Source organism: Brienomyrus brachyistius, chromosome 5 (genome assembly GCF_023856365.1).
Source record: "Brienomyrus brachyistius isolate T26 chromosome 5, BBRACH_0.4, whole genome shotgun sequence".
NCBI classification, from domain to species: Eukaryota; Metazoa; Chordata; class Actinopteri; order Osteoglossiformes; family Mormyridae; genus Brienomyrus; species Brienomyrus brachyistius.
Window position 1 is genome coordinate 38,179,643 of NC_064537.1, and position 27,583 is coordinate 38,207,225.

Sequence of the window (27,583 nt, forward strand, 5' to 3'; positions counted from 1 at the left end):
AATTAATTTTCACCATAAGAGCACAGCAAGTTAAATAATATTCATAATTTGAAAGAACATACCCATTATAAAAATAAAATTGCATTTAGTTGCTTTGCTTACCAGCAGCCATAGACAACACACACACACACACACACACACGCACGCACACAAACTTGTACTCGTATGTAGTCGTACGGGAACCGTCCATTCATTTTCTATGGGCAAAACCCTAATCTTAACAATGACCTTAACCCATAACCCTACCCAGCCCTAACCTTAACCATCAGTAATCAGACAAAATACAAGTCTTATGGCATTTTTGTTTTTAAATTGTATTCACATATTTATATAAAATTGAATGAATTTCTGTTTATAAAATTTAAAAATTGGTCCTACAACAGCAAAATAAAATAAATGTATATCTACAGCATACAGAAAGCTCTTTGGTGAGAAAGCAAAATAAATGTATATCAGATCCCCCCCCCCCCCCCCCCCCACACACACACACACACACACACACACAATTCCGTACTGGATAAGCAGGTGGAAAATGGATATTCTGCTACTGTTAACCATTAAGTAATTTTACATTTTTAATGTATTTAGCAGACGCTTTTATGTAAAGGAACCTTCATTTTGAGAAAGCATGGCCAGGCAGTCCCTGGGGTTAAGGCCGTTGTTCATGGACCCAAAAGTGAAATCACTGTGTCGGCTCTGGGATTTGAACCCAGGATGACCATTCAATCACAGGCACAGCATCCCCACTCACTGCCCCACAGAGGAAATTTGGTCTGGGTGCAAAAATTTTGACCTCTCTGGTGATCCAAACTTCAGCTTATTAATTTTTGGCATTAATTGAAGGGTGCCCTGTAAATATGATGGGCTGGCATGCCATACAGGGTGAGTCCCTGTGCCCCATATTTTCAGTAATAGACTTGTTCATGAGGATCCTCCTCTAAACAGGGACTCTCATAATGGATATATTATTACTCTAATACAAAATGTTTACAAATGTTTTCGTTGGTCCTATGCAATGAGATTTAATTTAGTTTTGAATGTATGCGCAGATATTAGTCTACTTGTGACAAAGAATCTTCTTCAAACAATTTTTACACGTGTTTGAAAAAAAAAAAAAACATATCAGACGTTAAACATATTATATAAACATATTCAGACTGAAAAATGAAATATATATAGGAAATAAATCTTAATTTAGTTTTTCGCGTATATTATTTCCATTATTTTATTGTTTAATAAACTGACATACACGAGCAGCGACCCAGAATAATGCCAAATGAACAACGAAATGTATCTTCGGCTACTCGGTCTGCATCAGTCTGATTCTGATTCGCCGGAAAATCAGCAGGGAGGACAGTAATTGGCGAGATTTGATTGTTATAATCATGAAGATGACCGAGGCTCTCGCAGAGACAAGCGTATTTTGAGAAAAAGGGAGAGGGAGGGGACTGGGAGGCTGGTGAGGGAGTGGGACCCGGATGCTGATGCTGCTCGTGTCGGATGAGGGGAAGGAAGAGGAGACAGAAAAGAGCGATTTACGGGAAGAAAGAGATATTAAGGGAGGAGGCCTTCGCTCCCAAGGACCTTAGTATTTTTTTGAAGATCGCTAAGAAACTGTATGTTTTTTTTTAAAGGAAATCGTTGAATGAATGAAACTGGGACCGGCAAACGAGGAGGAACAGAGAGAGGGAAGATGCTGTGATATGCGCCCTGGTAGAGAAGGGAGGGGGATAGTGAGCAAGCGAGAGAGGGAGGGGGAGAGTACTACGCCGAAGATGCTTGTTTTACTAGAAATGCGTTTTTCCGCTTCAAAACCAACAAAGCTGGGCCTAGTTAAAGAACTGCATTGCTTTGCATCGGATAGCAACCTCCCAGCAGTAAAATATTGACATATATTGATAGCCGTGCTTTAACATGCCAGACTAGAGGGGATGCGGACAGTGTAGTTGTTTTGTTGATTAAAATGAAGAAAATTCCAGATCTCTGACTGTTATATAACCCGGTGTTCTTCGATTGCATGGTATCAAATATTTACCTGTAAATATGTTGGATTAGACGTTAATTAAGCCATGGAAAGCGATATTCAGTGAGATAAAGAGCAGGGCTGAGAAAATAGGTGGCGAGAAGGGAGAGGGCTGGAAGGCTGATAAATGCGATGTGCAAGTGCGGACGGGCACGCAGGCATAAGATTAATAATTGCGATCAGAAAATTAATAATCCGCGATTGCTATATATATAAATTTAGGCACAATTGTTACTAACGCCATCACTGTCTCTTATATAGGTATTTTAATTCTCTTAAGTTTACGTTGAAACCTCTACCCTTCACGTCGCTTGCTTCTATATCATTCCTGTTCCCATAACCCCTCGTTACTCCATAATTACCAAAACAACAATGTACTCCTATTTTGCTACATCCGAAGCATACCCTCTCTCCTAACGCCACAGTATAGGCGGTAACGTTTTTTTCGGGATGACTGCAATATTAAATAAGAGAAAGTGAGGAGTAGGCCACGGGACACTATTACAAGCTCCCCCGTCCCTCACTGTACATTTGTAATTTGTAATGCCTTTGCACAAGCAGGCGAGGGCCTTTTACACATCAGTCTTAAAAACCTTATAATCACGATTTTTTTTAAATTGTCGTTATTTACTGTGAAACGTAGACGAACAGCATGTCCAGTAAAGACCTGTCTGGGAGTCACTCGGCTCAGTATGTCGGGCCTTACCGACTGGAGAAAACGCTGGGGAAAGGACAGACAGGTAAGAAGCATTTCAGTTAATTTCATATAACTGTATCTATACTATTTAATTATACGAAATATGACAAAGATCTGAGAGTTCCAGGGTAGATTTAGGGCAGTGCCTTTTATATGCCAGTTACCGTGTTTTTGAACAGTTCAACGGAATATAGATTCATGTTTTTTTGTATAAAACCTATTAACGGTCAAAGAATTAACGTGGTCGGCAGTGTGTTTGTCAGCTGATATCATACTCCATACATTTGCTGTATTGACAGTGTGCAGCCATTTAGGGATAGACAGCGTTTCCTGCATTTTAACAGCTTATTGAGGGGTTCCGGCTGGCCTGCTCGCATTTTATTGACCTTATTGTTGTGTCAGGGTGTGCATGTGTATGTCAGTGTGCTCCAGTGGCATTCACGCTGGGTTTTTGTTTTTAATGCGTGACGGGCGTCCTGATGCTCGTTTACTCTATGCATCTGTCCACAGACATAATGCAAATAAGCTGATCTTCAAGTTTTATACAGCTACACCATTAAATTTTTTTTCCAAGAAGGAAAGTAACATTGAAAGCTGCTTCCTCGGTCGTTTGCTGCATGCTTTTCAGTGCCGTTGCTGGTTTGTATTTGGGGTACACAGTGATGAGTCAGGGACAGTGTAACTATTCGCTCCTATTATCTCTATCAAGTCTGTAGTTTAGAATGTGTAACCAACTAGATCAGAGATGACACAAGGAATGGCTTATTTTAGTCTTTCCGTAACCCAGGTTACCGATTTTTTAAACTTTTTTTTGTGTTTCGTATATAACCCTATAGTAATTTGCTGCAATGATTTACTAAACTTAAACTGCTTAAAAAATCTTTTACAACTTTGGCTTATTACTTTTTTGTTTTACAGGTTTGGTGAAGCTGGGAGTTCACTGTATTACCGGACAAAAGGTTGCAATAAAAATAGTGAACAGAGAGAAGTTATCGGAGTCAGTGCTGATGAAGGTGAGCGGGCTGACTTATGTAATGGCAGTTACTCAGACGCAGGTTGATTGCCAGCCTGCGTGGACATTAACATAGCGATGATGTAAAGTAACTTTTTCCGGTGGGTGTAGCTGCTGTTGTGAGTTGCTTTGTGATTGAACGTGGTTTTTGGGAATATATTTCCTAGTAAGCCCAATAGCCTGAGCTGTGTATTCAGTATCGTGCTTTTCTCTTGTGTATGTTTTTCCTTTCTTTTTTTTTTTGGTAAAATCAAAAAAAGAATTAACATTATATGAACTGAAATTGAATAATTATCAACGTGACTCTGTAATGCATATGCTGAGTGATGAATGCACTCTGGATGAATTGTTCTGAGAATAATTTGAAGTTTTGGTCACACAGTCAAGTTCTGTTATTTTGGATTTTGAGATCATAAGCTGAAACTTTCCTGAACCAGAATGAAACACAAGCTCTGGGCAGGCTCATGGCTTTTGGTCTGTATGTGGGTCAGAGTTTTTGGCTTATTGTATAAAAATATTTGGAATCTAAATAATTTTGTGTTTAAATTTCGCCAGTATTGCTTCTACTATTTGCATTTTTTGTCCATCTTACTTAAACAATAGTACTAACAGCTGATGTCTCCAATACACTCATCTCTTCCATTTACAGTAGGTAGTTGTAATATAAGTTTCTGTTGCACTGCTAATAATATCTTTAAACAGTTCTACGGTAAAAACAGTTTTATCGTAGGTCTCATGAAATGTGCTCATCGTGTTTATCATACATGAATGTGAGCCCTAGATTATATATTTAAACAGTAACATTAATACTGCAGTCATTAGGTTGTTGCACTGAATCCAAAGTCAAAGATTTTTTTGTATTGATCAGAATGTGGCAAATAAACAACAAAAAACAAAAAAAACCTCCCTGCACATTTAATTAACATGGACATTTGGCTAATTTTTAAATATACTAAGTTAAGCTGAGAAAATATGTTTCTTCGTACACATGAGGATAAGGTTTTAAAAATGGGAAGAAATGATGCTATAGTACTGTTGTAACAGGGCAAACAACTGTTTATCTTCTCACAAATTCAGGATAATTTTCAGTGAACACAGTTCCTTGCTTTTGCGGATATAAGTACAGAATTAAATAGGCTGTGCATGGCAGGTAGGGCCTCTGCTCGGACAACGATAGAACAGGAAAACATGGCCGCAGGGCCAGATGGGTTACCAAAACAGGAAGAACAAACAGCGTCACTTCCATTCGTGTGGCCGCCGAGCGCTTTTCACCTGCGATACTGTGTGTCATTTTATTTTCATTCGCAACCGGAGTGGAAAATCCCGCATTCCCGAGTTGGATGGAATGGGTCCACGGTTGGCCCAGCATTAGCGCAGCCTGGTAATAGCGGTCTTCTCTGCAGGCTACCTTTTCGGGATGTATCCCTCCATTGGCAGGCTGTCTTTATAACGAACAGATGGCCCGCAGGACAGCAGGCTGACCATTTGCCTAATGGAACGCATATCACGTGAAACCTCATGCTAAAGCAAGGGTTAGCGGTCCCGATCTTTGGTCAAACACTGTTACCTCGGGTGAAATCTAGGGTGTTTACTTTCCATCCATGGTGAATGATCATTGTTATTACATCAAGTGAAATCTAGTTTTAGGGGTCTGAGTTTTATGTCAAGCAATATTATCTCAGAGGAAGATGAGAGTTGCTGGTATAAAACCTTGGGTAATAATTACTACTCTCAAATGGGGATTTTGAGCATGAATCTTATTGCAAAGATTAGTAGACTAGGTGAAGTTTTGGAAGTAAGTCCAATATCACATTTTATTGCCCCAGTTGAAGTCTAGGCTTGTAAGTATGACATTAAGAATTGCAATACTTAACACTGAGTAATAGGATATACTAGTCTGCTAATATTGGTAGGTAAGAAACCCAGTGGTAGAAATGATAGTGGTGGTATTGACTTAAAGTGCATTAATGGGAACACAAGAGAAATCAGTGTGTCCTTGGCCTTATGGTTTTTTTCCCATTAAGGTGGAGAGAGAGATCGCTATTCTGAAACTGATAGAACATCCGCATGTGCTGAAGCTGCATGACGTATACGAGAATAACAAATATCTGTAAGTATGTTCAGCTGTTGCAGTGTGTGAGCACTGAACAGCTAATTAGCTATGATTAGCACAGCAGTGATCTGTGATTATACCAGTCAGTGAGAATTTCCGAATTTGAAATATTTTTCAGTTTGCCTTCTGAACTGCATTTCTACCCTTTTACTACTTATCATTTTTTTTCCTTTTAATGTCTCTCTATGTACTGCTAATTTTATAATGCTTAATTGGGTTTAGCCCATGTTTTTATTTATAGAGATATTATTCTCGTAGATTATTACTAAAATTGCTGTTAGGAATTTTGCTGTTCATTGTTGCTGTCGCAGGCGTAGATGCTACCAGGTTTAATTTTAGCAGTGAATCAGGATATGTTTGCCATGTAGTAAAAGGTTAAATAATTATTTGGTGGCAGTACAATTTTCTCTATTGACAGCTCTTGACTTAACTAAAATCAACTTGAGTAAATCCAAACATCTGCACTACATAGAGTTTATCAAGCATGAACGTAAAAAACCACCTATGAGTAATTTGACAGTCTGTTTTTTCATTGATTTTAATACACGTTTTTAGTTCAGTGTTACTCAACATTTGCAACCACAAAGACCAGCCTTTTATCGTTTATCATGCTGGGGGCGGGAGGGGGGTCGCCAAATTTTACTGATGAGGGGGAGGGTCCCTCTCAATATATTTTGTCAACCAGGGGCCACTGACCAGTGGTTCTGCAACCTTGGTTTAAGACATAGTGTTCAGGATACATGAGTACACCCCAAAATATTTCTCAGAAAATCATCTATCTGTCTTTAGAATTAATGCTTTCTATGGGATTCTGTACCATAAAATATTCCAAAAAATCTGATTTATTGATTGCAAATGAGATTTGTCAGTACAAAAACAAAACTGAATTTTATTTAACAACATGATTTATGACCATGGTGCAAAAATGAGTACACCCCAATGAATGTCTTAGGATTAAAACTTGATAAAATGCTAATTAACAGGAATTCATCAACAGGCGAGTCTACTAAATCATGATACAGGTGGGTAGCATATAGCTAACAATTAAGATAGTATTTATCAAATAAAACCCCTTCCCATTCAATGTTGACAATGATGGCACCACAGGGAAGAGCAGTGTCATATGATTTGAGAAAGAAAGTTATTTCTTTACACAAAAATTTGTAAAGCATTGGTAATCAGTTATTAGGAATAAAAATTCTAAAATTCAAAAAGGATGGACTTGTGGCTAGTTCTTTCAGGCTGTCCACAGAACTTAACACCTTAACATGAGTGCTTCTTGATAAGACAAGTTGAGGAAAATCCTGATGGAAGTTAATCACAGTGAGCTAAAGAAGCAGAAAGCCAAACTGGGATGACAGTTTCTCGTAATACAATACGACGTACGCTGCAGAGGAGTGGCATGCAAGCATGTCGTCCACAAATGTAGCTACTGCTCCAGCTCATACACAAGAAAGCCTGTTTAGCATTTGCCAGAGCCCATGCTGACAAGGATGAAGACTGTTGCGACTCTATACTCTGGAGTGATGAGACAAAGATAAATTTTTTAGGAACTGATGGCATCCAAACTGTATGACGTTGCAAGGCCAAGGAGTACAATAAAAATGTATGGTACCCACAGTAAAGCATGGTGGTGGAAGTGTTCTTTCGTGGGGTTGTATGAGTGCCGCAGGTGTCAGGGAATTGCAGTTCATTGATGGCATCCAGAATTCACAGATATACTGTGAAATACTAAAAGAAAAGATGTTACCATCTCTCCCATCTGTGCAACATGATATTGACCCAAAACATACATCCAAGGCCACTGATACATGTGATTCAGTTGCCAAGCATGTCAGCTGACCTGAACCCAATAGAACAACTGTGGGCAACTCTGAAATGGCAGGTTGAGCATCATTCTTCATCTAGCATCCAGGCTCTGAACTAGCTCGTTCTCCATCCAAAAAGATAGACATGGCAGTATGTTGCCAACTTGATCATTCAATGTCCAGAAGAGTTGGTGGGATATTAGATTTTGTGGAATTTGTTCTTGGGTATATTCATTTTTGCAACAAGAAAAGTATTATTTCCTTATCCTAATGATGTTGATAATGAAACAAATGTTTAATACAACTCAGTTTTGTCAAAATTCTGGTAATTTTTCTTGTGTTCACTGAGTAATGGATAAAGAAATAAATTTTCAAAAGGGGTATACTCATTTATGCTGAGCACTGTATTAGCTGAATATTTTTGGCTCGTATGTTTTTCTGTAAGGTCTCTTCAATGGTATGGGAAGGTAAATCCGATGTAAAATTTAACTTTAGTAAGAGTTTGTGGAATGGATTACTTGGGTCAGTCGAGAGTTACCTGTATATCTGAAATCAGTTAGGCCTACTGCCGCTGTTCATGATCGCCTTCAGATCGGACAGCTTCCCTTGTTTTCCCATGCGGATCTTGGGTCGGTTTCTTTCCCAGGTACTTGGTGCTGGAGCACGTGTCGGGCGGGGAGCTGTTTGACTATCTGGTGAAGAAGGGCAGACTGACGCCTAAGGAGGCCCGCAAGTTCTTCAGGCAGATCATTTCAGCTCTGGACTTTTGTCACAGTCACTCCATCTGGTAAGATGGGTCTCCAGGCACAGCATGGTGCAGGATAAATACAGATGCCCACTGGTCTAGTTTAATAACACTTCCTCCAGAGGTACACTGTTTTCCTGATTTCATGGAAGACTGAAAAGATATTCTGTGTTTTTCCTGCTTACAGTTATGAAGAATAGCCAGATGGGCTTCAATACGTCCAAGTGGACATAGTATGCTAAAGATATTAATGTGTACTAAATATATAAAATCTAAATTAGTGTCAAAGGGCATTATTTCAGTACTTGCAGTTCCAGTATGCCACTTTTGGATTTTACCAAAATCTCAGAGGAAGTAAACACTGTCTACTCAGGGGACCTGTTACATGCCATTATTTGTGACACCCTCTGATATAATCTCTGTCATGTGTTCTCACATGTCCCATGTTGCGCTTTGCTCTGATCTCCCCCATAATGTGCTCTGCACTGATCTCCCCAGTGACGTGCTCTGCACTGATCTCCCCAGTGACGTGCTCTGCACTGATCTCCTCAGTGACGTGCTCTGCACTGATCTCCCCAGTGACGTGCTCTGCACTGATCTCCTCAGTGACGTGCTCTGCACTGATCTCCCCAGTGACGTGCTCTGCACTGATCTCCCCAGTGACGTGCTCTGCACTGATCTCCCCAGTGACGTGCTCTGCACTGATCTCCCCAGTGACGTGCTCTGCACTGATCTCCCCAGTGACGTGCTCTGCACTGATCTCCCCAGTGACGTGCTCTGCACTGATCTCCCCAGTGACGTGCTCTGCACTGATCTCCTCAGTGACGTGCTCTGCACTGATCTCCCCAGTGATGTGCTCTACTCGGGTCTCCACCTATGATGTGCTTTGTTCTGATCTCCCCTGTGATGTTCTCTACTCGGATGTCCACCTGTGATGCACTCTGTTCTGATCTCCCCTCTGACGCACTCGGATCTCCACCTATGATGCGCTCTGTTCTGATCTCCCCAGTGACGCGCTCTGCTCTGATCTCCCCCGGTGATGCACTCTGCATTGATCTCTCTAGTGACGTGCTCAGCTCTGATCTCCCCCGTGACATACTCTGCACTGATCTCCCCAGTGACGTGCTCTGCTCTGATCTCCCCAGTGATGTTCCCTGCACTGATATCTCCCGTGACACGTTCTGCTCTGATCTCCCCTGTGACACACTTTGTTCTGATCTCCCTTGTAACACGCTCTGATCTCCCCCGTGACGTGCTTTGCTCTGATCTCCCTTGTAACCCACTCTGATCTCCTTGTGACGCGCTCCCTGCTTCACCTTCCGCAGCCACAGAGACCTGAAGCCCGAGAATCTGCTGCTGGATGAGAAGAACAACATCCGTATCGCTGACTTCGGTATGGCCTCCCTGCAGGTGGGAGACAGCCTGCTGGAGACGAGCTGTGGGTGAGTGCTGTGTGTGTATGCAGGCTGGTCTGTTTCTCTGCTCTCTGTTAGCGGAGCAGCGCCATAGAATATTCAACTAAAATGACATGCATTATGCTGAACATTAATTGTTTCCATTGTTATTTGTTCGTTTAGAAAGATAATTTGTTACAGTTGATGGTTCTTGTAATTATGTCACCTTGAATATGCCTCAGGATGAAGGGTGCAGTTTGACTTGAAATCAAATTTATACAAGATATGTATTCATATATTTAAGTTTAATAAAAATAATTTTTGTATTTTCAATAATTTCAGATCCCCACATTATGCCTGTCCAGAAGTTATCAGAGTAAGTTTTTTTTTTTTTTTTTTGTTAATCACATGTTCAGGCTATTATTGTGTTTTAAGTGAATAAAATAAGGCTTTGGTGCATTTATGCCGTCTGAAACTTCACAGGTAATTTGGGAGAATGGGAGAATATGCGTGAGCATGATGTAATGCTGCTGTGCTCATTCGTCTGCTAATTTGCGTACAAACTGCTTCAGGGTGGAGGCGCCGTGCCGTGTGTGGCACATTCGAGGCAGAAGCGTGACGCTAAATTGTCTGCGGCTGATGTAGTGTGAGAATGACGTTATCCAAAGCTATTAGCAGAGATTTATCTCGGAATTAGTAACTTAAGTATATGCTGCCTTTAGAATATTGTTTTTAGCTGGTGAATCCATGCTAGTCGCGCTAGCAATTGTTAGTCATTTCGTGGCACGGCGCTGCAGGCTGCGATATTTTTGGCGGTATGTGGTGCAGAGTTTGCAGCGCTCTCCTCCCCTCAGGGCGAGAAGTACGACGGCAGGCGGGCGGACGTCTGGAGCTGTGGCGTCATCCTGTTCGCGCTCCTCGTGGTGAGTAACCTGCAGCATCCTCCTGCCTCCCATTTACCCGTGTCTCTTCTTCTGATGTTTTGTTTTTTATATTAATCCCTTGTTTGTCCGCCTCTGTCTCTTTCGTCTTCTCATAAATGACGTGTTTGTTTTTAAGTACACATAGTAACCTGACGGCAGGGCACCACGGATAATCTGTTTGAGAAAAGAGAAATAAAATGTTGACAGTGGCGTGGGGGTGGATTAGTGGAGGCCTCACCAATGTGGTTTTTCTCTTTTATCCATCTATCAGGGGAGAGTGTACTAGTCCCAGAAAGCCCAGCTGTCTCTGTGTGTCTCTTCTCTCTTCTTTGGTATTCTCTTACTTTCTGTAAGCCAGCGATCTGCCACTCTTGCTTTCGTATTAATCCCTGACACCTATGCCATTCCCTCCCCCATTTCCAACTGTTGTGACCCCCTGGCCCTTTTACGGCACCATCCGTTACTCACCGCTCCCCCCCAACCCCATCTGCTTCTTTTCACTGTTCCCTGGCACCGCCCGCAGGGCGCCTTGCCCTTCGACCACGACAACCTGCGGCAGCTGCTGGAGAAGGTGAAGAGCGGGGTCTTCCACATGCCCCACTTCATCCCTCCTGACTGCCAGTCCCTGCTCAGGGGCATGATCGAGGTCAACCCAGAGAAGAGGCTCACGGTGCGAGTGCAAGCCGCCGCCACGGGTCTGTAGGGGGCGCTGTGGGGAAAGCTGGCAGAGAGTCAAGGCAGGACATTGGCACACACAATGACTCTCACCATCTCCTGTACTTACACTTATTTTTAAACTGGGACTTTACCCCTCCCCCACTCATTATTAAATGAGTGACTCAGTCACAGATAGATACATTCACGCTCTCTTGCGCACTGACCAACCTGATACGGACAAATACAAGTGGACAAATGTATGTATAATTAAAATGTGTGTGGCTTGTGATAAGATGCATGGCGTACTGCCGCACGTACTCGCGTCATTAACTTCCCACGTGCGAGTACAGGCTATATAAATCCCTCCATCTGTCCTCTTTCCTTACAGCTAGAAGCAATACAGAAACACGCCTGGTATCTGTAAGTAAAGATCTTATTTCATTTAGTTTTTGTGGTTTTCCAAAAACAAAAGCATAAAAAATAGGAAGGGTTGGGTAAGCTACAGCGCCGATAGGGTCAGTTCTCGCCCAACAGTCTGGCCCTCTCTCTCTGCCAGGGGGGGTCGGAACGAACCCTGCCCGGAGCAGCCTCCCCCCAGGCGGGTCTGTGTGCGCCGCATCCTGTCCCTCACCGAGCTGGACCCTGATGTGCTGGACAGCATGCACTCACTGGGATGCTTCAGGGACCGAGTGAAGCTCGCACGAGACCTGCAGTGTGAGGAGTGAGTCAGCCCCCCCCTGCCAGTTCCCCGTGTGCAGATCAGTGTGTTTCATTCATTTTTTAAAAATGGCTGCCTTGTATTACAGCAGGGCTGTGTTTGGGCCTCACGTGCTACTCCGCCAGTTCCCCATCCTGCTCTTTCTCTAAATTTATTGCCCTTACTAGTGGAGGTAGGAAGGAAGTGGGCGAGAGAGTAGCAACCTTGTGTTTTCTACTTGAAACATGAGTGCTGAGAGAAAGTAGGCAATACAAGACATTCCCTCTCTGTTTCCCAGAGAAAATCAGGAGAAGATGATCTATTACCTCCTCCTTGACCGAAAAGAGCGGTATCCTAGTTGTGAGGATGAAGACCTGCCACCCAGGAATGACATTGGTGCGTACCTTTAAACGCTTCACTTCTGTATCATGAAAAGAGTCAGTTTCCATGTCACCCTTTCCATTAGCTGCAGCCTGATTGTTAGGCTGCAGTAAAACATCAGTCTGTCAGTATTGGACACTATGGCTACCTAACTGATAACATGCCGCTAATTAACGTGCTTAATTAATAAATGTTTTGCAAGGATTCACTAAGTATCTTTTCCCTGTGGTATGTTTATATTGAATCTGTACTTTATATATAAATTTAGAATTTATTAAATAATTTTATTTTGAATCAATATAAAGACTGTAGCTTGGTAGATCCAGCACAAAAGCTGATAGCTTGTTAGCTGTTAGTGTCATGTGGGTGTGGAGCATGATTCCAGCCATTTTCCTGTCAGACCCGCCCAGGAAGCGAGTGGACTCCCCGATGCTGACCAGGCATGGCCGCTCCCGGCCTGAGAGGAAGAGTCTGGAGGTGCTGAGCGTGACGGAGCAGGGCTCCCCGACCCCACCACGCCGAGCGCTGGATACGGCAGCGCACAGCCAAAGGTCAGCTCCCCCTGCAGGGGCACAGGAGGAAGGGGCGTGGCAGAGTGGGGTGTGAGAGGAAGGGGCGGGACAGGAAGGGGCGGGGCACAGCCAGAGGATATCTCTCCCCTGCAGTGGCACGGGAGGAAAGGATAGGCTGGTATGGGCCACATGCTTTCAGGGCGCTGACCGCTCAGTGAAGGAAGGATGAACGATTTGTGATTTGGTGGCGTGTGCTGCACAATATGAAGATTTTTTATCTTAACAGAGCTTCAGGATAATCTGACAGCAGAGAGATGGTTACTGAGACACACTCTTTTCAAGTGACTTGGAGCGACTGGGTTGTGAAAGGCGCTATATAAAAATGAATTGAACTGAATTGAATGACTTATGTTATGATCATTTTTTTCTGACATACTTGCCCAGGAGCAGTGAGAGTCAGATGGGGCATCTCCTGACAACTAGATCTCTGCTGTTGTGTCTTTATCTTCCCTTATATCTGATCACAAAAGCAGTGTGATCCTTGCAGGGAGGAGTTCATGTAAACCTTCAGAAAATGGACTAAAGCTGTCTGCACACTGTGACATGTTTAGGGGAATATAAAGCAGATGCTAATACCCTTACTGTTGTGACAGTGCAGGAAATGACATCAAACAGTCTGTGCCTTAGACAGTGCCCCCCCCTTTTCCGATTCAGGTCCCGGTCAGTCAGCGGAGCCTCTACGGGACTGTCCTCAAGTCCCCTGAGCAGTCCCAGGGTAAGTAATTCCCCACCTTCAAAGACCTTTAATGCCATGCTGCGTTAGTGATACCTCTGGTCTGTGTTGCACAGGTGCACGGGAGTGTTGTGGAATTAGCAGCATGCTGTCCTTTTTATTCCATTATGACTAACTATTGAATATAATATATGCATGTAATTTTATTAGTAGCATTTTATTAATAGCTTTACTTTGCAAATGTAAAACTTATTGTAAATATGCATTGTACACATGATATTCCATTCTGAGCCATTTTACATACCATACTGCAAATTTTTCTTTCCAGTTTCATATCCTTCCATTTTCTGGATTCTGCTGCCTCCTGTGTGATATTTTTAGAATACTAGACAATTCTAACCAAGTTTGGTATAAAATGCTTCATAGCATTTCTGCGTTTTCTAGACTAGAACATAGGTATGTGGAATCGCTGGGTGCATCATTGTATCAATAATGAAATATGGATTATTTGGATTTTCTTTAGGCAAAGTAAACCCCCCATTCAATCCTTTTATCAAAGACTAATAAACTTTTGTGATTATCTTAGCACTGTACTGCAATATAAACATCCCTAGGACCTGAAAGCCCTTCAAGGTTTGCGTCATTGGTTTGCAAGGAATACTCAAGCAGTTTATTTGTACGGAGGACTTTGCTGGGTATTACCAAAATATGTTATGCATGCTTACTTTTTATAATTACCAATTAATTTAGCCTTAAGAGTCACAATTCACAGCCCATGACATATTCATCTCCATTCGTCTTTCCATTCTTCCATGTCTTCTCCCATCCCTGTTTTCCCTCCTTCTCCACTGTGTCAGAGCCCAGTCTTCACTTTCAACCAATCAGAAGTCACTTCCGGCACCAACATCCAATCAAAGGAGCCGAAAGCCGGAAGCTCCCAAGCAGCTCGCTCATCACAGCGAACTCCCGAACAAAAAACCCAAACTCTGCCATCCAAAGCCTCCTCGGATCGCCCCCACCTCCAGTCCATGAAATCCCTCCAGCTCCACACGCCTCCATCCCCCTCTCCATCTCCTTCTCCCCTCCTATCCCCACGCTTTTTCTTTTTCCCCGCTCCTTCTGTTCTTAAGTCTGTCACCAAGAGCATCTATCCTAACTCTCCCCATCCTAACACTCTGCCGCAGGTCACCCCCCAGGGCTCTCCACTCCCCACCCCACTTGGTACCCCCGTCCACCACCCCCAGCACCCCTCTCCTACCCCTCCCTCTTCTTCTTCTTCCTCTTCTTCTTCACGGGCGGAGGGTGGAGGCGTCGGAGTCGGCTCCCTCTCCCTGACCCCACCATCCAGTCCCGGAGGTGGCGGTGGCATGGCAGCCAGTAGCTCCGCCCACTGGAGGACCCGCCTCAACTCCTTTAAAAACAACCTGCTGGGGTCGCCTCGCTTCCACCGGCGCAAGCTGCAAGGTGAGGAACGGAAAGCCAGATATATGGGGGCGGGGCCATAGGGGCACTGGCCCCAGCTGAAAGTTGATTGGCCTCTGCACTGACCCCACCCCTGTCACTTGCCAATTCAAAACATATCATTAGCTAATGATAAGATCGTCAATCTCTATGAATTATGGGCCCTCTTATGCCTGGGGCCAGGGTGCAGTCACTCTGTACTGGCTGTTCTTCACTGCAGTTAGGAGCCTGGCCTTAGTCATTAAATGTAAGATAATAAGGTAACACAGAAAACAGCGACGTTGGTGAAAGGGCAAAAGCAGCAGTACAGCATCATGGACTTAAGAGTTTATATCAATCTGTTTGTGCATTGCAAGCTGACATTCAAATTGTGGGCATAATTTTGTTTAAGAGTTAATTAGGTACATATATCTTTAAAATATTGATATCAAAATAAATTTTTAAATCTTTTTAAAATTTGCAATCAAGTTATAGTGCTGAATTTGTTTCTGTAATGTCATATAACCTGTAAGGCATAGCATCTAAAAGCCATTAAATTAAAAACAACAAAGAAGCAATGAGAGCTAGTCTAATTAGTAATTAGTAATGTGGCACAAATTAGTAATTAGTCTTATTCCATATACTTACTTCAGACAGATAGCATTGGACTTTTAATTGGTACTGGTTTTATTCTATTATAAATGCTACTCTACAAAACACTTATATTGCATCACTGCAGGGCCCAGTAGACACATTTCTATGCTAAAACTGGCATTTAGTGCTTTTCTATCATTGTATCACTAGTACAATGTATAAACCGATCAGATTTTATCATTGAGAATTCTCAGAAACCATTAACATTGTTGTATATGCCTCTTAGATTACCTCAGAATTGAGTGTCGAGCTGTGCCTCCGCTTAGGTGATTCCTTATCATGGCAGGATTGGAGGCAGGTCTTGGCACACAGGAGGCTGTAATGAAGCAGATCTTAACATTATGGGCTGGTCTGGCAATGAGCAAAGAGTGTCTCTAACACTACTCTATAGCAGATTAGCTGCTCACTTGAAATATCTAGAAATGTCGGAGCAGATTATTTTAAAAACTGTGATAATAACAAAAATTGATCTTTTCCCTATCTTACTGATTGTTGTCGAACTTTTTCGTTTATTGTGAGATATACACTGACGGGCCAAAATTCTATGACTACTGTCACATGCGTGTCAAAGTCTAGGATATATTTTATTCTGTAATTCTGTGTCAACATTTTTAATGCAGTAGAAATGGACTGGAATAAAGGTCTGAGTGACTGAAGTACAAGGGCCAAAATGGCCAGATGATTGGTCAGAGCATCTCCGAAAAGGCAGGGCTTGTGAGGTGCTCATGGTCAGCTGTGGTGAGAACCAACTAAGGGTGGTTTGAGGAGGGAAAAATCAAGCTCCACCAACAGGGTGTTGGGCAAGTGAGACTTCTCAATTCAGTATATGAACAAAGGCTATCCCATCTGGTACAAAGTAACAGAAGGGCTACTGTGGCACAAATGGCAGATAACTTTGATCCTGACACAAAGCGCATTGAGCCTTCCTGTGTACGGGGCTGCATAGCCTCTGTATGTGTGTGTGTATATATGCGGTATTTTGATACCCAAATAGTATGGAGATAGTATGAGCAAAGATTTTAAATAGAGACCTATTTTAGTCCTTGCTGGTTGTAAACAGGGCATGAGCTTCAATTGTGATGTTGCACAGAATCCCAGAATTCTCCACTGCAATCAAAACATTCAGCCTATCAGGAAAGTTGATGGAGGAGAGCAATGAAGAAACATTGTTACTTGGTTTATTCCTTTTAAAAAAACTGCCAGACCAAAGCGTAAATACAATAAAAATATTGCAATTTATTTTATTGAAAGCCAGTACCTTAAAAGGAGGATCTTTCCAGTCATCTTTTTAAAACTAATTTGCCAAATAGGTTTGAGATTTACATGATTATATATGATAGGTTTCCCCAAACTTCATCACACAAAGGTAAGGTCCAATGCTCCTGATAACATATTCCATGCAGGGGGGTTGATCACACGGTCGGGATTATATAGTGTTTTGAACTGCCAGTTGAATACACGCAAAGGTGTGCGATTAAAACAAGGAAAAACAAGAACGTTTGACATCCCTATTTATAAATACAATGCCCTCACTTTTCTTATTGTTATCTGTTCCTTTTGCCTTTTTGAAAGCATTGATATTCAGTTTGTACTTGCTTTCAAGTTGTATTTTTGTTGGAAATAAATAATCTCTTCATCAGAACTTTAAATGAATGTTAGTAGTCCTCAGTAGCAAGCCGGCGATAATCTTGTTTAACCTTCATTTTTTTCTTTTCCTTTTTCACATGCAGTTCAGTTTAAGGATTTGTCAATCTTGTTCAGTTAATCCATTTGATCTTCGTCACACCTGCGTCTCCTTAGTGTGTTAGTACTTACTGTAAGGCTGGTCAGAGTTTGTCAGTTTGAGCTCTGCGTTTGAGATTGTTACTCTAGTGCTACTTTTCAAGAAGTATGCCGTGATTAAGTATGCGATGAATTGCGATTAAGTAAATGAATTGCCTGACATCCCTTGTATTTTGTTCCCCACCTGTTGTTGACATGGTGCTTTCAGACATCAGCCAGCACTACTACAGCCCAGCTGTGACCAATTTGAAAGTTCCAGGTGCTTCTGGTGCAGAACAGGGTTGGTGTGATAATGTAGACTTAGTTGTTATTTATAGTTTTTTTGTGTATGAAAATAAAGAAGGTGCATGTATAATTCAGACTTCAGTATTCAGAGGATATACAGATGGGCTCTGGTCTGGGTTGGAGTCAAAACAAAAGCAGATCTTAGCAAAATATAGATCAAGTGGAATTGGAAGGATAGAATCACTGTGAACTGTTAAGGTCACTTGACTTGGCGAGATGGATCACAGTAGTACACCCAGGCAAATTAGTATATGTCCCACTGGGTTGAGTAAACTCCCACCTCTGCACAATACACTCATTGGCCTTAGGGAAGGACAATTTGCAGCAGTAGAGAACGAAGTAAATGATGAGTCAGGGATTCCAGAGAATGCTTGTGTTCAGTGTACTGGAGTGCCACCTGCTGCCCTAAGCAAAGCCTAGACTGAGATTGTGAAGGGGGAGAAGGGCCAAGTGATTGGGGGAGCAGGCTGAGATATGAATGGGTTTGGGAGGTCAGAGATTAGCCGAGCAGCAGTATTCTTACAGAAACCCTCAAAGTCCAGAGATGGAAGGACTGAAGCGGAATAGTTACAGTAAAATCCCGTTATAACAGATTTCAAGGGACCTAGCAAAACAATCCATTATATCCAGAGTTGCTGTATGCCCAGAACACAACTACAGGACACCATTTACTCATGCCACACCCTAACAGACACACTTGTGGTATAGATTATTATTTTCTGCATGTAGTAATCCAACTTTATTTACTGTAATTCACCAATTTCAACTCAACAAAAATCATTTTATGTCACAAACATCCATATCTTCTTTTTTTACTACTGTAGTGAACAAATGCATAGCAAATGACAAGAGGCATTCTAATACCCTACACTAAAAGATGTTCTAAAGCATTATGTCATACTGTACTCATATTACTGGGAAAAAAAATAATCTGTCATTTCTCAAACTGCAAAGAAATGTACTTCTCACAGTTACTCCAGATGTCACTGACTGTAGATTTACTTATACCATAGTCACGTACAGTATCTGCTTCTGGTTTCTTTTTTGTTTTGATTAAAAGAACGATTTCGCGTTTTAAATCTAATGTTATAGAACGATGCTTTGTAGCAGACTTCTCAGCCATTTTGAAAATAACTATTGATGCACATGTCCGTTATAACTGAACAAAGCTACAGCTGAAAGCGGCCCTGGGGAACAAATTGTTTTTCCATTATAAGTGAAATTCTGTTATATGCGAGTCCGCTATATCCGATGCTTTTTCTGCGTGTTCATAAAGGCACATGGCTGCGACCAGCGGACCTTGTCCATTACAGACGATATTCTGTTATGAGCGAGTCCACTATAACGGCATTTTACTGTAGTATGAATGGGAAGGATTGATCTTGTTATGATGAATTGGCATAGTAGGGGCACAGGGGCAATTCTGCAGATGAATGGAAATTAGTCAATCAGAGGTGTTTCCTGTGATCTTGAGGGGGACTGGGATCCTGGACTGATTGGAAAATTGTTACAAGATACATTAAAGTCCCCTTTTAAATATATACTTTGGAATCCGCTTATAGTAATCACATCTGTCTGGGTGAAACTGATCAATATAGGTGGATGACCATTATACCTGATTTTTCTTCCTATTTCTTTATGTCTCAGGCAGATTACCATCTAATTGACATTTGTATATTTATTACATGAATATAAGGTTCCTGCAAGGCAATATAGGCTTAGCAAACTAAATAGTGTTTAAAAAAAGAAAAGAATTAGCATGCTTTAAATTTTTTCTATATGTTGTGAAGTATAAAAAGACCCAAAATGAACACTAAGTGGACTACTTGATTACTGTAAGTGAATTATTGAAACATTATTTGTACAGGAATGATTCTGTCCCAAGCCTTTCAATCCATATAAGCGATTGATCACTATAAATGTGATGACTTTAATTGGGTTTAATTGTATTTAATTGTTTTATATTTATTATTTTCTTGGGTTTAACATCTATTTGTTTAAAAATAAACACATGTGAAATGTGAAGTGAGCAAACCCCGTGATGACATATGCTTCCCCTCTTATCCTTAGTTCCCACATCAGAAGACATGTCCAGCCTAACCCCTGAGTCCAGCCCTGAGTGAGTGATGCAGCCTTAAATCCGCAGTGTTGTCATGCTGATGTTCATCCCCATCTGCTCATTGGGTGTCTAATGCTTTAACTTATTTCTCTGAACCTTAACAGACTTGCAAAGAAGTCCTGGTTTGGAAACTTCATCAGCCTAGAGAAGGAAGAGCAAATCTTCGTGGTGATCAGAGACAAACCCCTCAGCTCCATCAAAGCCGACATTGTGCATGCCTTTCTTTCGGTATGTTTCTCATTTGTCTATCCCTTTTCAATAATGTAAGATGATTGGGTATTTATGTGTTAATTCATTTAAATCAAGTAAAGTTAATTTATCGGCCGGCTGGCATAATGGCTAAATAGGTGGTACTGTTGCCTTACACCTACCGGGTTGAACTCCTTCTCTGCTCTTTTTTGTGGAATTTGGTTTCCTTGCATTGCTCTGGTTCCCTTCTGTTGCTCTTTCCTCTCTCATTACTCTGCTTCCCTCTCGTTACTCTGGTTCTCTCCTGTTACTCTGGTTCCCCATCGTTTCCTCCTGCAGTCCAAAGACTGGCAGTAAGGCTAATTGATATCTTTAAATTGCCTGTATTCTAGTCTATGTGCCTGCGTGTATATGTTTGTGTGCCCTGTGATTGACTAGCATCCCATGCAGGGTGTACCCTAGTCTTGTGCCTTGTGCTGCCTGGGATAGGCTCCAGGCCTCCCTGATCTGGATAAGTGGATGGTTGGAGTCAGGTTCTTCATGGCCTGTGTTTTATCTCTTTCAGTGTTGTTCAGTGTTTTAATCTTTCAGTGTTGTGTAGGTTTTGTATTCTGATGTATTAAAATGACACTGCTTCAGGTCATTCAGTTCACTATTGTTACGGAATCGTACTCTCTTAGTCACATCATCCTGCGATGCAGTCATGCCTGTAGAGCAGTATCATCAAACCCACTGTGTTCTGGTTTCAGATCCCCTCCCTCAGTCACAGCGTCGTCTCCCAGACAAGCTTCAGGGCAGAATACAAATCCTCAGGCGGGCCATCCGTCTTCCAGAAGCCCGTCAAGTTCCAGGTGGACATCGCATTCTCTGAGGCGGAGAGGGAGCGGGAGCGAACAGAACGGGAGGGCCGCAGGGAGACCGGCATCTACAGCGTGACCTTCACCCTCATATCGGGTATGCTGACAGGACAACCTGGGGTAGCGGTGTGGTTCAGACAAGCTACACCTTGCAGGTTACCTTACGTAGGCATTTTGAGTCATTTTGAGTCATTTAGTCTGTGATAAACAAGATGGTGGCATGATATATCACCACTCTTAGCAGTGCAGATTCCTGCATTAGTCTGTACCAGATATTTCTGGGTGGTTAACTCTATATTTTAATATACATTTTTAAAATGTCTTATTTATTTACAATGGTATCTTGGAACATGAATTTAATTCATTCCAGAAGGCTGGTCCAGTTGCAATTTGGTTAAGGTCCAAGTCAAATTTCCCAGTAAGAAATAATATAAATGAATTTAATCTGTTCCAACAATTTTTCCAATATTTCCAATAGCAAGAGTAATAGCGTGTGTCACTTAATGAGGGCTCAGTCATGGCTTTAATAATTACATTTTGTAACTCCATTAATCTACATGTAAACTTATAAATAAGATTTCTCAACGCAGCATAAAAAGGCACATTATTGGTCACAAACATAGGACCTGCACTATAAAAAGCATTAACAATCAATATAAAACTAATACACACATGAAAAAGCACACATATAAAAGCAATAAACATGAAATAAATGATAATCCCACACTCGGAAGCGAGAGCAGACACACGTGCACCACCTTCAAGTCTTGCTGTAATATCCTTTACGTTCTACAGTTACTCTTTACACTTTTACTCTTTGGTTTGCTGATCACTGCTCACTTTCTTAGGGGCCATGATGAGACCCGTTCAAGGTCCGAATTGGTAGAGCTGAACGCGTATCGACCCATACAACTAAATTTTAGCAGGAAAGGTTGAGTTCCAAGATTTCGGTCGAGGTACGAGTCGAAAAAAATTCAACAGATCCATTCGATGTCCGAGCTGGTCGAGTTATGAGGCGTTCGAGTTCCAAGTTCCACCATATTTATGCACATAATTAATTGAAATCATAATTGATTGTTCAACTGATAATACTTTATTGATCCCCCTGTGGGAAAATTGGTAGAATTGAATACATCTCAACTCATACAATTATGTTTTAGCGGGAACGGTGGATTTCCAAGATTTCAATTGAGGTACAAGTTGAAAAAAATTCAACAAACCCGTTTAATGTCCAAGTTGGTCAAGTTAAGAGGCAACTGAGCTCCAAGGTTCTACTGTGTAAGGAGGAGGAACTTTGGCCTGAACATGCGCTGATCGTTGTCCTTTTGCTTACGCACGTTACTCTCCCTTCAGGTCCCAGCCGCAGGTTCAAGCGGGTGGTGGAGTCCATCCAGGCCCAGCTGCTCAGCACCCACGACCAGCCTTCAGTGCAGGCCCTGGCCGGTGAGGCCCCTGTGCCAAGAACCTGCCCCCCAGCGGGCTGTCCTTCTCAGCTGACATTTCACTCACTCTTTCTCTCTCTCTCTCTCCTTTTGTCAGATGAGAAGAACGGGCAGATGTCCTCACGGCCCCCGGGCACCCCAACACGGCAGAACTCTCGCCGCTCAGAGGGAGGCGGAGACAGGGGCGAGTGGGTTGACCGAGGAGAAGGAGGAGGCGTGGGAGGGAGTGGCGGCGCCTTACAGCGGAGGGGGTCTGGGAAGGAGAAGACCCGGCTGCTGTCCTCCAATGGAACGCAGTCACAGCCCTGAGAAGAACCCGCAATACCAACTTCAAACAGTAGATGGCCTGGTGTTCACCCCTAGAGAGAAGAAGGTCTCCACAAAAATTCCTCATCAAAATAGTAAATCTCTTAGTAAATCTCAGAGAATGTGAAACTTTCCCAAAGAAAAAAGCTTTTAATATAATGCAATATGGAGGTGTTCTTGTCATAGTAAACAAGAGTTTGTATAAATTATAAAGGAAACCAAAAATGGAAACAAGATAAGAATCAAGTGAAAATGCTCACTATTCTACATTCCTACACAAAGAATTATTACTTGTGTAAAGTTGTGCAGGTTTTTGGTGCAGCAGCAACAATGCGGGAAGATTTCAAAACTGAAAATTTGTTCAATGCACCCTGGATATGAGAGAGGGAGACCCTTCCTTAAGAGCTCGATGAATGCTGCAGATAGCGATCAGCAGGGGGGGCTATTCTACTAAACTGACCCTGCATATATTTAAGGTATAAATATGTAATTTCCCCTGTCTCCACAAACTATACTCTGGAGCAAATAATAAAGACACAGTCCAAATTTTTAAGCAAACTGGAAATCCCCAGCTGAAGAAACGTTAAGTAAAAATAACAAAATGAAGATGGAAAACTGGCTCACATCTCACCTGGATCATTTCCTTGCTTCAGAAGTCGTTTTAACATCTGGGGATTTTTTTTTCTCAGAGATTTAACCAATGTAGCAAATATGCATCTCATTTAAAGGCACAAGTATATATTTAAGCAGTTGCATCATCTCATCTGATGATTTTAGTCTTAACTTTTGTTTCCAAGGGATTAAATAGCAAACAAACCAGGCACAAGCCATCATAGAGCAGTATAAGTAAATGAGAAAAACCTTCACATAATTGGAGCAAATGAATCCTCATCTTGCAGTTTCCTTTTTGCTGTAAACAGATGGATAAGAGGCATTTCCTTTTCTCCAGCTGAGGCGTCTATCCAAAGTAAATGGATGGTGGAGCTGGTCTCACTTACACTTTATGAATTCAGGGATATGGAAAATACCTTCGGCCAAGAGCATTCCGACGAAATCTGGCAAATAAAATGTTGTCAGCCTATTATGCAATTAAGTGAATTGAGGAGTGTGAATGTGGTTTCCCAAAATGCTCAAATGCAGTGCACCAACTAAAATGTCTCTTGTTTCTAAAATCGATGAAGTCACTGGAAAAAAAATATCTGACCAGGCTTTGCAGAAGAGGAAGAAGGCAATTACCAAGCCAAGCCTGTTTTTAATAACCCCTCAGTCCTCTGTGGCAAAATGTTGGGCAAGAGAATGAAGTAAAATGAAAAAAGAAAAAAAAAATCTCAGCCAGTAAGGACAGACCTCTGGAGCTTGTATGTTCAATATCAGAAAATGAATAAAACCAGAGACAGTGACTCTGTAACTGAGGAAAAAAACAATGCCTGGGAAAATAATAAAAGAACTGTGTGAAAAACATGCAAAAATGAAAAATGAACATCTTTTCAAAGCTTGTTTTGCAACTTTAATATTTTGTTTTTGCTGAATGAAGGACCGAAAAATGAACCTGGTGAATGTCAAAGAACTATTTATTGTATTTATTTATGCTTATTTAAACTTATTTATTTTAAAGAAGAGGATAAAGAAATCAGCAGAACAGTGAAGAAATGACAGACCAATGAATGAAACTGAAGAAATAACAATGAAATCCTAGCTAAACAAATGCTCAATAAAAATGATTGTTGAAATGGCAGTTACTGTAGGTCCATTATTAGAAAAGAATCTTTTTTTAAAGCGTAAGTTAATTTTTGTATGTTTTTTTCTTCATTTGAAAAAGACATTTACAAGAAATGGTTAAAAAAGTGATCTAGATGTTCGCTTGTACATTTTAGAAAAAAAAACAGAAATTAATACAAAAACCTTGAGGAAAAACAAACGTGCAAATACCAAGAAGAAACAGAATGACTGTGCTGCTCCTGTTTATTTCCAGCCATAGATGTGACACTGATTATCTCAAAGACTCCAGGACTAAGGATTTGATTAACTGAATGATTCTCTGTGAACATCTCCCACGTAAAATGCAGTATTCACAGTCTGAATTAATGTAATAGATACAAAGTCAACAATAATACTCTTCTCAGATACTGGACTGAAAACTGGACATGCATTTTCCAGATGTAATACTGGGCAGGAAGACGAATTAAGTAATTACCTTCCCTTAATCCTGAACCATGACAAATATGTTACTGTCCACGCTTTTCCATCACCCCGACTGCAAGAACTTAAAAGACAATGACGTTCTTGTGCACAGAAGACTAAGTCAAAGATGAGGCATCATTCTAGTTACTCTTCTGTCTCTTTACACTATTTTACTGATTAGCACAGGGCTTCCATGCTGAATGAATTATTCTGTATCCAGCAGTTACAAGCTATACAACAACAGATGTACTTTGTTTGAACTTCACTGGTGATTACGAGGTCATCCTGCTACCCTGTTCGCCAGAAAACTCAGTTTCTGTAATCACCGTGCTATGCGGCAGGCTATACCACAGAATATTTTTATAGTCAATCACAGGCAATGGTTTATTGCATGCGTCTGAGTTTATTAAAGTAAACTAAATGACACGCAGACACAGCTACCTTTGGTTACAATTGCCCCATCTATGTGTTCTGTACTTGTCTTGGGAATAATTGGTTGTTAAGAAACGTAAGAAGTATTTTCTAAAAAAACATTGTCAAGAGTTATGTACGTGCTCCATACCTGACCCTTCATGTCATTTATAATTTTTCTTTCTGCAAACCCAGCTGAATATCAAGGCCTATGCTTGTATGTGAGCTCTTGTGCGACTCCTGTATTTGCTTTAGCTACGGGCGCCGGCTGCTGGTTTCACTGGCTGTCTTTCTGTGTACGTAAGTATACATGTCCGCTCGAGAGCTGAAAGATGCCGGAGGAACGATGACAACGTTAAAAGACAGATAGATGAACTAGAGTGATACACTTCGATACATTTACTTTTATGGTAAATGTATGCTGTGTGGGATAGGCTCCAGCCCACCACAATCCCCCCCCCCCACCCGCACACACACACACTCAACACTAACTAAGATAGGGTAGAAAGCCCGATGGATGGAAAACTACTTCGCTATTTACATACACCGGCTGGTGTATTTCAATTAAGACGTGGCTCTTCAGACAGTGCCCTCCCCCTCCTTCATTTTCCTGCTTCCCCACCAGTAGGTCTCTGTCCTGCTTGATCCCCTGTCCTGCTGTGCTGGGTATATATAAATACACATACACAGCCCTGTTCTCCTGGCATTGTAGACATGATGCACAGCCCACTCCTACCCCAGAATCCTCCTTTTGTTATAAACAGTAAATGTAAACTCATCTGTCTCCTGTTTCACCATATGATTATACTTATCATTATAATTGATTATTCCAGTTAAAATTGTAAAGCATATCCTCTTTCCCCATGCACAGTACAGGATGTTTTTCCTATTAAAATCTGAAAAACAAAAAAGCAAAACAATACTAAAAAGAAATGTCTGTATTATACTATAAAGATGAAAGTGCACTATTATTACTATTATTGCCTGTGATTAAAAATGAACAATAATGACATTGATTATAGTCATAAATAAAACAAATATCACCTTATTATGGTTATTATAATAAACTTTTAAAAAGTGTGCTTTCAGTGTGGTGTTCCTTTGAATGTCGGTGTCTCTGACAGCAAAACAGGTCTCTTTTTTCAGCATTAAGAGAACAGGTCAGCATATAGCAAAAATCTGATAGCATCCCAAATTCTACATTAAAAAGGTTTAGATTAATTAAAGCTGTTGCCTAAAATGATTGGGTATGAATTTGTCATAGCAAAAATATATGTATAGTGAACTCACAGTATAGCTCAATCATGTCATTGTTGATAATCATGCCAACCTGATTGTCTACCTAGAATATGAAATTTACATACGATGTGTACATCTGTCTCAATGGCCTGAAGCCACCGCTGCAAGATTATAAATTACACACATCAGCACAATATTGACACTCATAATATAAAATTCTGAAACACATGATCCCTGACAATAAGTAGTGAAAACAGATTTGACTGAGTATTAAATTCTAGTTTGTTAAAATTATATTTGTGTATCATTTATACTAATCAGATACATTTGGCAATAAGTCATTTTATGTACAACTATTCTGATAAAGTTTGGCTGAGTTAATGTATATATACCTATATCTCATGTCCTGTGTTCTCTCTAACAACCCAGGATAAGTGGATAGACGATGGATGGATGGATGGTTATATTTTTTAAATATCTCTCTCTCTCTCTCTCTCTCTCTCACACACACACACACACTCTCTATATATTTTTTTTCCCAATTTATCTTTAATTTCCTAACCCATTAACTTTAATCTGCTACTTTTATCTGTTCCCAAACCTCAATATTTAACTTCTGTTTGTATGAATGTTGCCCCCTGGCATCACACTACCAGTGCCCTTTGCACGGTGACATGCCTTGCCAATATTTTGCACCTTATTGCCATTGGACTCATACTGGTTGTTTCTGTTGTCTTTATTTACTTATTTTGTCCCTCCTGATTGCATTAGTATTTAATTTTTTATATTCTGATTGTATTTCCTGTAAATCTTGTATGTACTGTAGATTATACTATGTGTACATTCTATTTAATTTTTATTATATTGTACCTGAGACTTATTTGTTCAGTTTTTTTTTCTGTATACCCTTGCTGACTAAAGGAATTTTCCCCCAGGGGGATCAATAAAGTATTATCAATCAATCAGTTGAACAATCAATTATG

The 27,583-nt window shown here is 41.2% G+C and overlaps 1 protein-coding gene across 2 annotated transcripts; it reads left to right on the forward strand.

Annotated features, from left to right (window-relative positions):
• Positions 1-1,440: 1,440 nt before the first annotated feature.
• Positions 1,441-27,562, forward strand: LOC125742803 (serine/threonine-protein kinase BRSK2-like). Of its 2 annotated transcripts, XM_049015162.1 has the most exons (20): positions 1,441-1,713; positions 2,667-2,763; positions 3,639-3,733; positions 5,757-5,842; positions 8,300-8,440; positions 9,724-9,840; positions 10,135-10,168; positions 10,647-10,715; positions 11,239-11,385; positions 11,761-11,792; positions 11,929-12,093; positions 12,368-12,465; positions 12,851-13,001; positions 13,677-13,737; positions 14,553-15,159; positions 19,927-19,975; positions 20,080-20,203; positions 20,914-21,118; positions 22,375-22,464; positions 22,561-27,562. In XM_049015162.1, exons 2-20 carry the CDS (start codon positions 2,676-2,678, stop codon positions 22,770-22,772), a joined length of 2,571 nt encoding a protein of 856 aa, XP_048871119.1. In that variant the 5' UTR covers positions 1,441-1,713; positions 2,667-2,675; the 3' UTR covers positions 22,773-27,562. The 2 variants fall into 2 exon arrangements, with proteins under 2 accessions (XP_048871119.1, XP_048871120.1); XM_049015163.1 differs by having other exon boundaries at positions 1,443-2,763; positions 14,880-15,159.
• The last annotated feature ends 21 nt before the right edge of the window (positions 27,563-27,583 follow it).

Bases quoted from the DNA above. Each gene is read 5' to 3' on its own strand.
- LOC125742803 (XM_049015162.1), top strand. From the start codon at position 2,676: ATGTCCAGTAAAGACCTGTCTGGGAGTCACTCGGCTCAGTATGTCGGG. The intron at 2,764-3,638 runs GTAAGAAGCATT...TTTGTTTTACAG, and splicing joins GCTGGGGAAAGGACAGACAG to GTTTGGTGAAGCTGGGAGTT. The intron at 20,204-20,913 runs GTATGTTTCTCA...TTCTGGTTTCAG, and splicing joins TTGTGCATGCCTTTCTTTCG to ATCCCCTCCCTCAGTCACAG.